Here is an 18807-nt window from a genome sequence, read left to right on the forward strand (position 1 = left end):
GTGGAAACTGCACAGCACTTCAGGCAAGGGCTTTGCTTTCTTCTCTGTGCTTATCTACTATCCGTTCTACTGACCAAATTCCTATTCTATCAACACATTCAAAACTGCAGAACCAAAGGGAAATGCACAAGTGCACCTCTTCATAAACTCTAGGAATTCAATGGGTGATTTATTTAGATGCCAAATGATTGTACAGTTTTTATAAAAAGAAATTCATGATGGCCTTGTCAGCTGCAAAACAGGACAGTAGAGCTGGGAAATAGTCTGAGTGGGATGAACATGAACCACATGGGTAGGGATTAAGGTTCATTTCCCTGTTCAGGGCTCTAGCCAGCCTCATGCTTTAGCACACATAGTGTTTAGGAAGTTTCTGTTTGGTCTTGCCTTCACTGACTCCATGTGCCTTATTTAAGTAAGCATGGAGTTAAAGCCTACATGAATATAAACTGCCCCTCGCTCTCATACTACACTGGCTGTCTTCCTTGATTCCTTATGGAAATACTCATGATTATAAACATTTAATAAAGATGTGGAAGTGCAACCAATGAGAAAAAATGTCAGGAGTAAGACCAACAGGAAGAAAGAACATCAATGAACAGGTAGGTTTCTTTGTGTAATTCTTCTTCCATGACATTATGGAATCATAGACTTGCTCAAGTTTGAAGTGACTCTTAAAGGTCAACTAGTCCAAACTCCCTACAATGAACAGGGACACCTACAGCTACATCAGGTTGCTCAGAGCCCCATCCAGCCTGATCTTGAATGTCTCCAGGGACGAGACATCCACCACCTCTCTGGGCAACCTGTGCCAGTGCCTTACCACTTTTATCATAAAAAACTTCTATATTACATCCAATCTGAATGTCTTCTCTTTCAATTTGAAACTATTTTCACTTGTCCTATTATAAGGCACCTCCTTCAAAATCTTAACCAAAGATTTCTGAACCAGTTCCTTGTGGAGCAGCAGGACATAATACCATTTGGTTTCTGTCACTTCAGAGCTGACATGACCCACCTCCACATTTTTAACAGCAGAACAAAGCCATTTTTATCCCTTCCTGCTGCACTGCAGCAGCCTGTAAGTTGGATCCCTGTGATGTGGCCATACAGGCCATGCTGCTATACAGGTGTACAAGCATACTTAGACATCTGAGACATAGTTTTGAATCTGCTACTTAATCAAATTGGGCCAAAAATAAGAAGGAAAGAAACTTGGAAAAGTTAACTAGGGGCTGCTAAATATTCATGACAACTTATATGAGCTTTCTAACCACACTGTATGTGAAACACAAAAGTCTCTTCCTTTTAGAAGGCAAAAGATAAGTGTTCTCTTCTTTGATATAAACTAGTCCGTTACCATGCCGTTAAGAAAGCTGAATTAACACATTAGTACTACTCCATGTACCACTGATGCTTTAAAGTCAAATACAAACGGAAGTGCAAACACTATAACTCTGTGTGGAGAACAGTATCAACTCAAGTAACATACCTAAAAAACAATCATAGCTTTCTCATAGGCACAACCTGACCATCACAGAGTCAAAACAGAGCTTGAAATTATGAACCCGAGTATAATGAATTAATGGAAATGCTTGTGAATTTCTTGAAATATCAACTCAGAGACACATGTCCAACCACTTATCATGTAAATAACACTTTATGCAAATGTCTACAGCTTTCTGTGGCCTTATCAGTACCAAAATGTGTATAAGACTTGGAGGGCAGCAGATGGAGAAAAGAGAAGTGGAATCGAGGTTCACAACCTAGACGCTAAGATAAATTCAGGAGTTCCTCATTACTTTCCTCTGTCTTTTCTGGTAGAAAAGAAAACCCTTTCCCCACTTCAGTGCTAACAAGAAATGAGACCATATGATCACTCCTACAGTTACACATACCTCAATACTGTGAACTCTCCTGTTCTGTAAAATAAAGCCCTTGTGTCTTTTCCTAATCACTGATACTGATAATTGGGATTGTGATTTCAGAGACAAATGTGGTATGACGTGTTTCCAGTTTACACCTCCTGACCCTAAAACCAAGAGTTCTCAGCATTACATTATAAAATCTAATTTCTGGGAACAGGTATTCCAGATATTTCCCATGCTCTGCTGAGATGCCAACGTATGGCAAAGGAATGAACAGTTCCAAAAATAAACTTGTTTAGTAAAACTGAATTAGGCTAGGAGATCAGAAAAGTCACAAGAAAGCAATAAAACAAAATAAAATAAAGAGTTTAATGGGAAAACCTCTTCTTAAATTGCTTTAAGTGCAAATGTTTACTTCTCTCCAATAGGAAAGCAGTACAGCATCTCATTTTCTCTATATACCTGAAATACTCTCTTGTTTTCTAATACTTTTTTCAGAGAAACAGGACACTGAGGAGATGCTGGAAAAGCCATACAAAGAATGAAATCTTCCACCTCTTTTAGAAGTCAGCTGCAGCACAAGCACTGTACGTTTCCTTAGATAACTTTACCATTGTTCTACCAGTGCTGGATTGATTGCCCAAGGAATGAGAGATCCCTTGCAGCCATTCAAACTTATATCCATCACTTCAGCCCCTTTCACTCATATTTAAATGCAAAAACATAACCAGTCAACATCAGTGGTAGAAGTCAAGTACCCAGCACCACTGAGAACTCTTCACTCAACCCAGCCCCCAGTGATAAGATTAAGATATCGAAAATTTGGTCTTATTCAAATTCTTTGTCCCTCTAATTAATCTCTCTTGACAATCAAACCTGTGGCCTACACACCTGCACATGGAAACCAGAAAGAAGACGGTGGTCTTGAAACTGGCTGAGCAGGAAGTGAGCCATCACTCTTTATATTTTTTTATTTGCATCCTTACCCCTCACCTCTCAGCATAAGACTGCATGCCATGGTCAGATAGCCAAGTGAAAACTGGTACTCGTAAATCCTCTAAGAATCTCAGTGAGCCTAAAGGTTTGTCAAAGAACTGACTCAGATCTTGACCAGCAATATGACATTCTGCATAAAGCTGCTCTCCATGTGTTTTCTTTCTTAGAGAGAAGTCAGTTGCTCCATCTTTAAATAGAGATACAACCAGTTACCACAAAAGTCATCTCTGAGCACAGTGCTATTCAAAAAAGATAGAACAGTATAGACGTAGAGCTTTTCATAGGAATTCAACCTTCATTAAAGTAATTTACTGAACATTCCAGGTGTAACCTGTAACAAGTATCTTCAAGGGTTTTGACATCTAAGTGTTTTGCAATACATAGAAAACTCACTAAAATCTTCAGCTAAAACGTAAAAAATATCTTTTAATTTAATATACTCATAGTGCATAGGGAAAATTTTCTTTTGTTTGTTTTGTTTTTTTAACCTCTTTTTTCCCTCAGGAGATCTAATTTTGTCAGTGTGTGTGGGATGGAGCACTAATCTGTTGTTCTAACATGTGCATATCAAGAATTTTCAAGTCTTTTTTCCTAGCCCTGAAAACCTTTTCAAAATAATGCAAAACATAAAAAAAGAAGGCACACAGCATAATCCCCTAAAGATGCTAGAAATACATTCACTATTCTTGTGGTCTGATTCTATCCTGTAAAAGTACTTACAGTCTCAATAAGACAAAGTATGCTGATTAGTTGGCAGCTGTTTGATTATAACAGCTGCCAACTAATAAGCTATATAAACTAATAAGAATATTCCACTTATTTAAGTGGCATTACTCAGTGAATAAGAAATTGGCTGGATGGTTGTATTCAAAGAGCTGTGGTCAATGGCTCCATGTGCGAGTGAACACTGTGGTGTCCCTCATGGGTCTGTACTGGTACTGATATTATTTAATATCTTTGTTAATGACATGCATTGGAAATGAACACACCCTGAGCAAGTACATAGATGACACTAAGCTGTGTGGTACTCTCAACACATTGGAGAGAAGGAATATCATCAAACATGACTCAGACAGCCTGGAGATGGGCAAGTGCAAAATTCTTGAAGTTCAACAAGGTCAAGTGCAAGATCCTGCACCTGGGCCAGGATGATCCCAAGTACAAATAGAGGCTGAGCGGGGAATGGATTGATAGGAGTCCTGAGGAGAAGGATTTGGGCTGTTGATGAGAAACTTGACATGAGCTCGCAGTATCTGCCTATACCCAGAAAGCCATTTATACCCTGGGCTGTGTCAAAAGAAGTGCAATGAGCAGGCTAAGGGATTGTTCTAAGCTGAGAGAGTCTACCCTCTAATCTGCTCTCATGAGACCTCACCTGCAATACTATGTACATCTCTGGGGCCCTAAGCACAAGAATGACAGGGAGTTGTTGCAGTGGGTCCAGAGGAAGCCACAAAAATGATCAGAGGGTTGGAGCACCTCTCCTGTGAAGGCTGAGGAACTTGTTCAGTCTGGAGAAGAGAAGGCTCTCGGGAGACCTCACTGTGTCCTGTCAGTACTTAAATGGCACCTACAAAAGTAAGATGGAAGGGACTCTTAACAGGGAGCGTAGTGATAGGACAAGGTTTTAAACTAAAAGAGGGTAGTTTTAGATTAGGCATAAGAATAAATTCTTCACTATGAGTGTGGTGAGGCACTGGAACAGGTTGACCAGAGAAGCTGTGGATGCTCCATGCCTGGAAATGTACAAGGCCAGGTTGGAAAGGACACTGCACAACGTGGTTTAGTGTAAGGTGTCCCTGGCCATGGCACGGGGGTTGGAACTGAATGGTCTTTAAGGCCCCTTCCAACCCAAACCATCCCACCATCATTCCATGATAACAGTGTGAGCTTATTAGTGGACCAAGCAGTGACAAGGGAACTTTCTGAGATAAGGAGCTCATCCCAGTGATTTCAGTCTGGGAATTGTGTTGATTTTACTTTAGCTGCTCTTGCAAACTGGGCCAGCTTAACCAACACAGATGGCTACATGAGAAACCATTTAGGCTAAATTAAAACTTGAAAAAATTTTTTCTTCTATTTTTTTCTTCTTTTCCCTTCCTCCTTTCCCTTTCCCTTTCCCCTTCCCCTTCCCCTTCCCCTTCCCCTTCCCCTTCTCCCCTTCCTTCCCTTCCCTTCCCTTCCCTTCCCTTCCCTTCCCTTCCCTTCCCTTCCCTTCCCTTCCCTTCCCTTCCCTTCCCTTCCCTTCCCTTCCCTTCCCTTCCCTTCCCTTCCCTTCCCTTTCTTTTTTTTCTCTTTTTTATTCCTCTCTCCTCCCTTGTTCTTTCTTTCTTTCTTTCTTTCTTTCTTTCTTTCTTTCTTTCTTTCTTTCTTTCTTTCTTTCTTTCTTTCTTTCTTTCTTTCTTTCTTTCTTTCTTTCTTTCTTTCTTTCTTTCTTTCTTTCTTTCTTTCTCTTTCCTTCTTTCTTTCTCTCTTTCTTTCTCATCTTTCTTTCTCTCTTTCTCTCTCTCTCTCTCTCTCTCTCTCTTTCTTTCTTTCTCTTGCTTTCTCTCTCTCTTTCTCTCTTTCTTTCTTGAAAAAAAAAAACTGAAAGAAAGAGAACTTGAATGCTAAAGAAGCATCCACACTGAGACACTGAGATGCCATGGGAGCTGTTTTCATGCAAGAAACATGAACTGCCCTTCTTCAAGTACTTCAATAGTGGAGCCTACAGCTATCAACACAGCCAGGCTTATAGCGTAGCCCTTCTAAAAAGCAGTCTTACCTTTTCTTCTGAACCAGTTTCTGTTCAGGGCTAAGAGGGGAGGAAAGTTCTATAAATGCCCTAATGCTTGGAAAAGGGAGATTTGACTGTATCCAAGATGCTTCCAACATTATGAAACAACATATAGGGCTGGATGAAAGTTAGAGCTGTCAGTTTGGCCTAAGTTCCAAGCTGGGATAAAAGAGCAAATGTGCTTGCACCAAGCATGGGCTTTGAGTTTATACATATTTCAGAAGGGTTCACGTACTGTCTTGTAAGGAAATCAGTCTGATGAGTTATTTTGGTGCTAGTCTGCATGCAAATGAATCCTCCAAACAGGCAGACCATATTCATGTCTGCTTTTTAGACAAAATAAATAAGCAGCCATAAAGTCATTTGCAAAGCTTATCTAAATCTGTTAAAACATGCTAGTACAAGTTTGTTTTGAACGAAGGTCTACTCTTATGAGTAAAAGAGAGAAAATTAATTCATCACCTCCCCCCACCAGCTCTCAGGGGCATACATGGACCTTCTCAAAGGGATAGCAGCTGCTAGACTTAAGAGCTTTCAGTTGAACTGAAGCCTTCCACAGAAACGTCAAGGACATGGCCAGTGGTTAATAAACCATAAGCTGCTCCACAATCTACAGTGAGTCTTTGTGGACTTTGTTGAAAGGCATACTGAGTGAAAACAGTGGAGTATTTTGTTTGTTTCATACTGCAAGGCAGCAAGAAAATGTAAATGTTTTTCATGAGTATAGATTCATACTATCAAAATATCCTAAATCAAGTTTATGAGACCTGAAAGGGAGTTTTGAGCTTTTGCAGTCAAAGCTGTATCTGCTTATCCACTCTGTGAAGTGCGGCTGACAAAATGTTTCACATGCACGTAAAACATTCCACACGAAACTAGGCAGGGTGTGGTGGCAAAGCAACCCAGAGAGTCATACAGAAAACACTGATTTTTCTCTTATAATGTGTCTCCTATTAGATCCAGCACAGCAGAAATTGTTGCTGTGACTAAACAGCAGCAAGAGGTGGATGAAAACTAGAAGGAAACTGAGTAATACCAAGAAACACAATTTTTTATTCAGGAGATGCTTACTAGTAACACCATTAGATGAGCCACAGGGGGATTTAGTGAAGCACTTTCCCTCCTAGCTGCTGTCATACTGCACACACAGCTCTGATCTGTGTTTCAGTGTGGACAATCCAGCATCCTTCCAACTTGCAGAGGTGAGAATGCAGAAATACAGTGCTGACTAAAACATTTCTAACACACTCTGCTACTGCAGTTACAGGATAACAAGACCACAGTGTTCAAAGTCTTGGAGGAGAAACTGTCAAGGCCTCTGAAAAAAAAAAATCTCTTTATTCTTTTTCAACTTGCTTACTGTGCAATTTCTTTATTTGCAAGACTGTCTTGAGTGTCCAAGAACAAGGTACATATTCTAACTAGAATCATCACACACACAAGCTACCAAGGAGGAACACACTGATGACTTTTCACAGCTTGCCTACCAATATATCGTAGAATTGTGTACAGAAAGCAGTCTCATGTTAAGACAGATCCAATTCATTAACAAACACACAAAGCTAGCAAACAGTAGGTTCTTGCTGAACTAAAAATTATTCAGATGAATCAACGGAGCACTAAAATAAGCAACATTTCTGGTCATTTGCACTGTAAAGGAAAATGGTTTCTTGGAATTCAGAAGTGGAGAGGTCCAATTCCAGCCCACAAATGCTGATCTTGGATCTTCTGAGCATGTGTTTATAGCATAAGAATGTCTGCGTAACGCTGGAGTCAAGGATGAGAACTGCTTCTATAACTGCTTATTGCTGCTTCTAGAGTCAGGCCAAAAAGGGTACTTTTCTTCCAAACAAAGGTCTGGAAGCGGGAAACTCTAAGACCTGTTATATCCTCTGCAACTGTGCTGCTAATCCTGAAATGAGACACAAAATAAGACTTCAGACCATGCTGGCAGAACAGCGAGTGTGCAAAGGGACAGCACTGCCCAACATAACAGCTCGGGGCATGCTATCCTCTCAAAAGGGCTTTGAAGAGCACTGTAGTTGCAGGAGCAGTGCCCAGAGCATGCTGCACTTAGCAATTCCAAATTCATAGCAAAGATCTTAACTGTAAATTGCATGAGTGGGCACAGGGCAAGGACAGAAGTAATAAAGCATAAGAGGCTTAAAACAACTGTCCTACCTCTGCCCCTGCTCCTTTCCCATGCTCACTAGGGAAGTGGGTATAGAAATAGCTATCCTTTATTGACCTACTTCCCTGGCATATTCTCAGAAATAGTTCATATATGAAAAACAGAAATGCCAATCTTTGTAACACAACTTCTTTTAAATGGTTGAGATACTGCTACAGAGACATTATTCAAAGACTTCTATGGGCAGCTGATATTTTAAGAAGCTTCCAGAAAATCTTTGTTTCTTGTCCCATGAGAAACCACATGACTAGGCACAATCATTCTGTAAGAAGAATGGGGGATGAGTTTAGCAGTGTGGGAAAGAGAGGGTCAGGTCTACATAATCTGTTTGTTTGTTTTCTTGCTTGAACAACAAGGCTGTAAAATAAGATGGAACCAAACATCTATGAACATAGCTGAAAGTCATTCCACTGAGTAAAACAGTAGTATAAAAATACAGAAACACTCCTGTCTAACACATGAGTAGCTTGGGATGTAGGTTCTATAAAAGATTTGGGAACAAACATTGCTAAGGTTTGATAAAAAGATGGTCACAGCATTTGTTCCAAGAGAACGTTGATCTTCCAAAGTATTTTATGAGATGTAACAATAAGCTCTCTCCAGTTGTGGTGACTTGGATATATCCATACAGGAAATGAATTTCACTCCAAAACAGAAGTGTCACCTTGGTATTCCATGCTACATGGCCGTTTACCTCCTGTTCAGTGAACATTTCCCAAGGAGCTCCCTCCCTCCATCCTACTGAGTGTCTCTCAGAAGGACAGCACCAGTATGAGCCTAACTCTACTAGTATGAGGGGAGGAAGGTAATGCTGCTGCATGAGTTAACAGTGTGTTCAGATGGATTTAGCAGTGACTTTAATGAGGATGGCAAGCATTCTGCTAGATGATTCACGTGACACTGTTACAGAGAAGCTCTGTGATGCTGCAGCCACTGAGGATTTGGAACTTGCAGGTGTGCACTTTGCCTAAAACTTAGTTGACACACGAACCAGGGCTTGGATATTTCCTGCTTTCTCAGCTATTTTAGGAGAGGGGTGTTAGTCACGTGTGGTTTTCTCACAAGCTCTCTTTCAGTACTTGACTTCTTGGGGCCCAGGACTGCTTTCATTGAAATGAATGAGCTTTCTGTCATGCCAGTTTAACCCCTCACAAATTATTATGGATCCTACTGCTACTACAGCTAGACATCTAATGATATAAAAATTATTTCAAGAAATTATTTATCCACACATCTGATAACACAATTCTGGGATGGAAAAGTTCCTTAATCACCTCATTCAGGGAAATATGATAATGTTCACAAAGTTGACTACAACTATCTACACAGTAACTGATTTCTTCAAAATACCTGCTTAGATGTTATTCAGTAAAGCAGGTTAAGCTGAATACTGTCACTGAGCTGCTTGGCAATTAAAACTAGCTGTGAGTGGTGGGCATTCTTTCCTTAGCCTTCTTCCCTAGTGGGTCCCAATTCAGTCGATGAATTTTAAACGGTGGAGAAAATGACATGGCCATTCACTAATAAACAGAGTCTAAAGGCTATAGGTCTTTCAGAACTAAACAGAATCCAGATTAAGTCTTCAACTGCCTAGTCTGGAGATGAGTAACTTAAACCTTAGTGAGTGTGAAAAACATGAGATTGCTGGGATAGTCCCTCCCAGTTTTCATGCTAAAGATGTATTACAGAATCACCAAATCATATGATGGCTGAAGTGGAAGGAGACTTCTGGTGGCCATGTAGTTCAATCCCTGCTAAAACAGGGCCATCCAGAGCAGAGTGCCCAGGCTCATGTCCAGGTGGCTTATGAAGATCACAAAGGAGGTGACCCCACAACCTCTGGGCAGCCTGTGTGAAGGATCCATCATCCACACAGCACAGAAGTGCTGCCTGGTGTTCAGAGGGAACCTCCTGTGTGCCAGTTTTTGCCCACTGCCTCCTGTCCTCACTGGTCACCACTGAAAACAGCCTGTCTCTGTGTTCTATGCACCCTCCCTCCAGGTATGTGGACGCTGATGAGATGCCGACTGAGCATTCTCTTCTCTGAGATGAATAGTCCCAGCACTCTAAGCCTCCCTTTGTATGAAAGATGCTCCATTCCCTTCATCACTTGGACTAGGTTCAGTACATCCATGCCTGCTGCACAGAGCCCAGAGCTCTCCCACTCCCCCAGCCTGCTGGTGCTGACTCTTCCTTATGCAGCCCAGGAAGCTGTAGACCACCTCTGCTGTGAATGTGTCCTGCTGGCTCATGTCTAGATTGAGCACTGGGTCCCCCTGGGCCTTCTTTGCAGAGCTGCTTTCCAGCTGAGAAGCCCCCAGCACTGTCTGGTGCATGGGGTTGTTCCTTCCCAGGTTAAAGACTTCACCCTTCTCATTGTTGCATTTCATGAAGTTCCTGTCAGCCCACTCCTCCAGCCTCTCCAGGTCCCTCTGGATGGCAGCACGACTTTTTGGTGAATCAGCCACCCCCAGTTTTGTGTTATTTGTAAATTTACTGAGAGTGCACTCAACCCCATTGTTCAGACCATTAATGAAGATGGATTAATGCATGTATTCGTTTGCTGGTAGTGACAGAAGAGTGACTCCATAGTCAAAGGCTCAGGAACACTTAGGAGGTCACCACACCCAGAAGGAGGGAAGTTTGTAAAGTTGACCAGTACCCTCAGGTATCACAGTCCTAGTGCCAAACAATGGTTGCTGCCAGAAAAGCTGCAGATTCCAGAGCAGTAAAAGAGATCCCTCTGGGCAGCAGTCCGGTGATTCACTGTACTTGGATAGAACAGTTCCTTTCATTGTGCTTAGCAGCATCTCCTGCTGTGTTGTCAGGTCTCAAATCATGAAAATTCAACCATCTGCTGTGGAGGAATGGGGCAGCTGGTACCATCATTGGCCTTCCTTTGTAAGAGAGCTAGGACGTGTTGTTCACTTCTAACTGTACCTAAGAATACGAAAGCATCCCCTATATGCAATCTACAGTTTTTGTCCTACATAATTTGCCTGAGGTCACGTAGGATGTCTGCATTGGCAGAGAACTGGGACATATAATCTAAGTTCCTCCCTGGAGCTTTACTCACTGGGAGAAATTTCCTCTCAGTGGGAACAGGATAAGACTTTTGAGAAGCAATTTAATTAGCTTATTTGGAACAATCAGAGTTTTTGAGACATTTGTCCTGTAGCTGATTAAGTTTCTTGTCATGGTGGTAGCTCACATGGGAAGTCTATGTTCTACATGGAATTCACTTAATATTAAACAAATGTTTATCTCACGTTTTTACAAGCTATTCACAGAAAGGCTCTATCTATCATAAAAAATTATTTGGAAGGCATGTTGATGTTTATCCTATTGGTTGTATTTCATTAACTCTGATATACCTCAGTACAGCTATATGCTTCTGTAGTTACCTTGATGACTGGTAATGACAGAAGCTGCCAGTTTGCATTCTTTAAATGAGAACAACTATTAGGAAAAATATGTAGCTGAATTCTATAACATAAGGTTGTTGGGGTTTTTTTTTTGTTTGTTTGCTTTTTTCCCACACTTAGAATACAGGAAATTGGGGTTAGCTGTCAGGATAGGAGGGCATACAAATAAATACAATTTCAGTAAGATTGTTAAGTAAAACTTTAGGCAATTTCCTCTCATTCTGCTGATAGTAACTGATCTCCTGAATTTGTTTTGCTTTAAAACAATGCTGCTGGGGAGAGATAAGTACAGTGAAAGAGCAGTAAAACAGATTTTCAGCACACAAACCTCTAGAATGCATGCATTCTGCCCCTTTAAATTTCTCAAGCTTTAATGCTTTGACTGCTGGAGGGATATTCTGCAACACAGAGTTTTAAGCAAAATTCCTAATTGAATTCCTGACTGCAGGCGGAAAAAATAGCTGTTTATATTTAAGTATTTTAAGTTAAATTATGTTTTCAAAAATCAAGCTACAATAAAAGCAGCAAAACCCCTCAACATTTTCCAACCACACACAATTGCCCCAAATAATTTCTATTCAAATTCAAGGAAAAACTTATGGTAGAATATTTTATACTGTTATGAAGTCAACTGTTGGCATGTTCTGGTGTTTTAATGACAAACATAACACTAACTCATTAGCACTACTACAACAAGCAGACTTAGCTTTTGTGTAGTGGATTGGTGAACATTTCACTTATTTGAAGCAAATTGCTATCTTAAATGAGAGTTAAGAAGGATGACTTACCAGCTCTAAGAACCTCCTCACCACCTGTCTTTGTTTTAAGTTAGTTTCACCATCCAGATTAGCTGTTTCTATATGGCACAGCCCATCAGGATCACTTGAAGAGAGCAGCAAGATGTCAGCAGGTATGATTTCATTACAGCGAAGTTGAACAAAGTCTCCAATTTTCACTTCTTTCCAGTATCTGCTTATATATTTCTTCTCATTCCTGGGGAAAAAAATAAAAAAAAGAGATTTACAGAACATAGATAAAACAGACATAGACTGGAAGGTCTCAGATATAAGTTCATAAGTTCATAAGTTCATAAGTTCATAAGGTTGGAAAGGACCTATAAGATCATCTAGTCCAACCATCCTCCTATCACTATCTCTACCCAACTACTAAATTAAGTCCTTTAGCACCTCATCTAAACGCTTCTTGAACAGCGCTAGGGATGGTGCCTCAACCACCTCCCTAGGCAGGCCATTCCAGTGCCTGACCACTCTTTCAGAAAAGAAATGCTTCCTGAGGTCTAATCTAAATCTTCCCTGGCGCAACTTGTGGCCATTCCCTCTCGTCCTGTCATTACTTATCAGGGAGAAGAGGCCTACCCCCTCCTCACCACAACCCCCCTTCAATATGACCCAGTTTGATCTGTAACAGAGATTACGTGACTCTGGCAGTTCCACAGCTACTCTCCTGTTATGCTAGGATAATGTCATGCACGCTGCACCAATTCAGTCCCAGGTCAGAGTTCCTAATTCCTTTAAGAAAACCAGTTGTTCTTTATGGCCCAGACAAAAGTAACAAATATCTGTTACTGAAAGAAACTTCCAATATTTGTCAGTAAACAAGGTCATCTAACAAGCAAAAAACACAGTCCCAATTGCTGTATAGGAAAAGACCATGTCCTTTGAAAGGACACTTCTTTTTAAGCATTTGTAAAGCTTTTCCGCAATAGCCATAGCACCGTTTGCTACATAGATCATTTCTGTTTAGTTTCCTGGTGTAGGGAACCTGCTTTGGCAGAGGGGTTGTACTCGATGATCTCTTGAGGTCCCTTCCAACCCCTATGATTCTATGATTCCCTGAAACCTTTATTTTGCATTGTAATCTCTTTGTCACTTACCCACCTTAAACACTGATGCAGATCTTGCTCATTTACAAACACCCATTAAACCTGTCTGGTTTTATAGGTCATACTAATTAACTAATTTTCATTTTTAAGCTATTTCTTGAGAGCAAGAAGAAAGGCACCGGTGATTACTTAATTAATTCTAGTTAAAATTCAGGGGTTTAGTTTCTTAACAAAAAAGACTTCTGTTCTCTTAGCATTTGGGTAAATTGCTTTTGTCTGTTGGGTTTTTTTAAAGCAATCAGTTCACAACAGACATAACATTAACTTGATAAAATAGGTCCTGAAAATGGGAAGCTATTACTCCAACACTTTCCCCAACTGACACTCACAGTGTACACACAGACACTACTGTCAGCACTGGACCTCTCTCACTGACATTGGAGCCAAGTTTCTTAGACAGCACTTTAAAAGGCAAAACAGGATTCTGATAGTGGGACTGCTATGGTATGTTCATTAAAGTACACTATTTAGACATACATTACTTTCAGTAGTAACGTGAACAGACCTGTAACATACGAGCTATGGATAGTGATGTCATGCCTGATTCATCCTCATTGGTGTTGCTGGAATAAGAAATTTCTCTTCGTTTGCTTTAATTTGTCTGTTTACCCAGAATGATAATGTCAGGTAGAGCAACAAGGATGAGTCAGATCAGCTTTTATCTCCCAGAACTTCCTCACTGCCCTTTCCTAAAATCCAGTTTACAAAGAGAGGAACGAAAATGATGGCAGTGCTTTCTATTTTGATCAAGTCTGGACAGTAGTAGGACAAGTTAAGTGTACCCAGAGATATTACCAACCCTCTCCCCACTTAGGTTGAAACAAATATTTCACTTTCCCCGCTAAGGAGTAGGAGCTGCTCTGAAACCCAGTGTGCCATAAGGCAGTTCAACTCACCATGTACTAGATCTGAAGTGTTGGCTGTGCACCCTGAACTCCAAAACACTACACATGAGGCTGTTGATTCTTGATTATTTTTATGAACTGGGTGATGTTCAGATGCATGTAGAGAGTAATATTACAGACATTTGATTTGGCTACAATGCTATATACAATGCTTGAGAAGCATTGTTATATCAGCATTTCCTCATCTCTCACATGCTTGGCAACTGCAACAACTCCACACTCTGGTAGGATGCAGGAGTGTGGCTCCACTAGCACAAGTGAATGTGAGACCTGCATTGTTATGTCTTTGATGTTTTCTTCAAGTGGTTTATTATACTTTCCAATTTCAGAGCCAATGACATTTAAGCAGGTGCTTCAGCTGAGTTTTTCATGTTCATATCTAGGCTTGGAAGAAGTCAGAAGTTTGTAATGCAAGGCTGAAAAGGAATATATCACAAAGACCCATTCCTTCTACCTGAAGGCATTCATGTAATGGTGACCAAGCCCAGAGGACAGACAAGAACAGGTACTCTGTGCTCTAGAACAGAAGAACATCAGCAAAATGCAGTAATATGGATATCTGTTACTTATCCAGCAGCCAGCACAGCTTTCCCTGGCAAGGTCCTGCCTATCTGCCTATCGGTTGCTTCTGAAAGGCGTTTCTGTCTCTCTGATCTTTAATATCCTACCTGGAAATTTGCTGTCTCTCCTGTTATGACTACCCAGCTGATAAGTCAATGTTTCAAACACAGATGTCTGAATCTACTAATCTGGGATCCAGCTACTTCTCCTGGCTTGGTCCTGATTTTGTGGCTGCTGTATGGTCAGCACCAGTCCTCCACAGCTCTACTGCAGGGCTTCCATGCGGCTAACACAGAACACTTTGAGAAAAGCTTTTGGCAAGTGTAAGGGGATGTCATCTCAATCTCAAGGAATATTTTGTGAAAGTGCTCAGGGAACTGGAGGGCAGTTCTAGGCTGGATGTGCAGGCCAGAAACTAGCAGCAAACTTCTCTAGTTCTACTTGCTCTCACATATAACTGGCCAGAAGATATATTTTAGTATCTATAATAAACCCAGGGGTGATGCAGCAAGAAACCAAAGCGACAAGCCACAGTAAAAGACGGGAAGAGGTCAGAAATACAAACTCTTGTCTTTCAAGCCAGGAGAGGTAAATGAAATTCTTCCACAACAATATATTGTCACGAACTACAGTCATTCTGCAAAAGATATTGCTTTTACTCTCTAGTTAAATCACTGTGATGAACAAGTTAATTTCAGACAGCTCTGCTCAATTCCAGGCAGGTAGGTAAGGTGTTACATGGGGCTTACATATTAGAAATGTCTTAGCTTCCTGACCCCAGCCTCATCTTTAGCAACACATTTGCATGCAAAGTAGGATCAACTGTGCAGCTGTGGTTGGAAACCCTTAGTCATGTGAACCCTCCTTCTCCTTTCTTGCCAGTGCTTCTACTTTTCTGAGCACGTTTTTACTGGTAGACATTGACTGAAAGCTAGAGATGGATGGCTAACAACTCATCTGGCTCAGCTGCATGGACATCAGTACTGTTCATCAGCAGCAAACATAGTCCTGGCAGTAGTCGAACTTCTCTGGAGGTTAACGCTCTTTTGCAACAACAAAGGGAAAATATTTCAGCATATCTACTTTAAAACATGCAGGGTAAGATTTACAGCTTCAGTTGTAAGAACGTAGAGAAAATTATCCTAATTGCTATTTAAAAATTTGTGTTAGTCTACTTACTGCATATATGTGGCCAACATTCTGCTTTGAAGCAGAATTCCCTGCAGGTTTGGGCCAAATTTGAGAGTAGCTTTGGCTAACAGCAAAACAAGCAGACAAAAAAAGCAACAAGAAAATATTACTTAAATTTTAAATTTATAGACAAAAAGTTAAACTTTAAGATCCGAAAACTTGAACAATACTTCTTGTTTTCCCGTAAACCATGCTGTTCCCTCTTCTGGTTTTTAGCACATGCTGATATAGATCATGCCAATAATTTTACTCTTCTGGACATATAAAAATCAGTTGATGTCTACAAAGAGCTAAAGACTGTAAAATATCTCTTGCTGAATATTACAAAATAACTGTTTCCCTTTTTTGAATAGGTTTTAACTGTTCTGGTGTGGCAAAGTCACAAAGTGAGGCAACAAAAGTCCACATGCACAAAATTCAGTAGGAATCTTACCTGCTCTCTCTTTAAAAAGTCTGGTGAAGTTATCACAAGCATGTCTTATGAAATGTGAAGACCAGTTGTAATCGATTGCTCTAATGCAAGGTCTATATACTAGAAATTTTATACCTTAAATAGACAAGATGGAACTACAAAATAAACTCTTTTTGCTTCCTATACTTCTCTAATGACAAAAATTTACAGTTAAGGAGTAGGAATTGCTGATGTAAATTTGCTCCAAGTGAATGACTAGGGAACTTGTAAAACTGATCCTTAATCCCAACACAGGCTCCTCTATGAATTTCAGCAAGGCTTGTCAAAGACATAGCAAAAGGCAGGGGATATCTTGTTTTGCTTGGGGTGCTGTGCTCCATCTTCCTTACTCGACATACTATTCTCCACTCAGGGTGAGACTGCAGCCTAGATGTTAAGACTCTCAGTGCACCCAAATGAAATGTTTCCCAGTCCAAGCCCATCCGCTGATTAGCTTTTGAAGTAACTATTGTCCCTACTTCAAAAGAAATCAGACTTCTTTGCCTTCCCTGCCTGCTGAGGTTGACCACTGAACCAGCAGGCTTTAAAAGAAACACAGCAATAAATCTGTTCTGTATAAGAGGAAGAGCCCTCCACAACAGACAGGTCAAAGAGCTGTGTACAAGGCATTCTTCAGAGTCATTGTTGACGTTAGCCAAGTCCTCCCCTTCCATCTTTGGAGGCTGAAAGAGAGAGGAGATGGACTATAAAGAAAGCATCACGTACATCTCTGACCCCAGTGTCATAAAACATGTTCAAGTTAGTTGGCTACAACAGCATGACAACACTTCCGGTTAGGAACAAGCTAATAAAAAAACTTGAGGATAACTGGCAGGACCCAAGCACAGCAACAATTCCTATATTACATACCAAGCTGGGAAACCTCAAACTGTAATGCAAGCACAAGAGTTTTAGAGCAGGCAAAACTATCTTTAGGGAGACTCTAGGATGCAGCCCATTGTAAACAGTTCTTCCACGTACTCAGATTTTTTCCCAATTGCCTGCTCTGAAGTCCTCATTTTCAACCCTCTACCTATCTGCCTGATCCTACTGTAAATGTGGAGAGCCCACAGTACTCTATTAACACTACAACGATAAATTGAGATTTTGTATAGTTCTGCATAGGCTACAGAAGCAGAATTGGTGGACAACCTGAAATACATTCAAGAAGACTTATAACCAGAGACCAAGGCATATATTAAACAAGGCCTGAACATGCTAAATACCTATAGAAACATGTTGTGAACCATTTAAGAACAATTACAATGCTGTGGCAGAATGAAGGAAAAACATAGTGTAAGTTAATGCTAAGGCAGGTTACGTAATGCCCAGAATATGTCTTCATTCCACCACAAATGATAACATCTGTTTCTCTGAAAATAAATCATGAAGAGGCTCCAAATTTGATATTAATCAGACAAAACAGATTAACAGAGCGTTCTTCAGAAATGTTGAAAAGAAGAAAATCTCTCCATGACTGATGTTTCTAAACAGATCTTTTAATATTCACATTACCTTAAGAGCAATGAAGTTTTCTTGTTTTCATGGAGTTCAAATATCAATTTTTTGCATCATCAATGTGCTAGAAACAAATGTGTATGTATAGCGATACAATGAGGCATAAAGATGCCTTTAAATAAATTCACACTTTCTGAAAACTGCTAAGTTTTCTGTTACAAGTCAAATTATGAAAACCTTAGGGTTTCACGTTTATAAAGTAGAAGTAATCACTAAACTACTCTTGGCAGAGTTATCTCCATTATACCTCACGCTGAAAGAAACCCCACTATTGTTAATGAAACATTTGCTACCCGGAAAAAATGATTTTTCAGCCAGGAATCTTGTTGTTGCGATAACAACATGAAGTATAAAGGCAGGCAATGTAATCAAACTTCACACAAACTGAAGAAAGAAGAAACTGCCTTCCAAAATTGATCTGAAAAATCTCAGGACTCTTTAGGAGAAATACCTAGTATATATATACACATTTTTTTCCAAAGTGGCATGGTTTCCAGCACTCATATGTTTCCAGCCAAAATGCTAGTATCTTTTTATCATTCTTCCAATTAGCTGACATACTGGGAGAGAAGACTGTCAACTTCCAGTACTTAGTAGGATGAGTAGGCAATGGTTAATACTGAGGCTTTCTACACTGATATCCTACAAGGAGGTGGAAGAAATGGCAGAACTGCCTGGACGTATCCAGTTTGTATCCAGTCCTACACAGAACCCTCGTTTGTCTGCTTTTTCTTAGGACGTCTTCTTCCTGGCCAACAAACACAACTCTTGTGCTTGACAGCATCACTTACTGATATCTACAGCAAAAGAAGTAAGATGCAAAAATTATCTGCTTCCTAAACAAAGCAGAAGCTCTTCCAAAGAAGATCTCAGGTGCTGAGATTTTACAATTCTGACCTCCTAACTGAAAGTTATTAGGATAGAGATGCTTAGGAAAACTATCTAAGTGCCTAAAATTCGCAAGCAAGCTAGGTGCATAAATCTGGTGGACTAAAACCTTCACCTTGGTATTCTCCCAGTTTCAT

At 40.4% G+C, this 18807-nt stretch overlaps 1 protein-coding gene across 1 annotated transcript in view; it reads right to left on the reverse strand.

Annotated features, from left to right (window-relative positions):
* Positions 1-18807, reverse strand: part of ATP10A (ATPase phospholipid transporting 10A (putative)) — a 107044-nt gene that overhangs the window by 53478 nt on the left and 34759 nt on the right. Inside the window, exon 2 of the mRNA XM_065741172.1 lies at positions 12042-12246. Coding sequence (XP_065597244.1) covers positions 12042-12246 — 205 coding nt within the window. The remainder of the gene's footprint in view (positions 1-12041; positions 12247-18807) is intronic.

Source organism: Cyrtonyx montezumae, unplaced genomic scaffold (assembly GCF_038088225.1).
Source record: "Cyrtonyx montezumae isolate F1298 unplaced genomic scaffold, pur_monq_1.0 scaffold_3, whole genome shotgun sequence".
In the NCBI taxonomy this organism is placed as follows: Eukaryota; Metazoa; Chordata; class Aves; order Galliformes; family Odontophoridae; genus Cyrtonyx; species Cyrtonyx montezumae.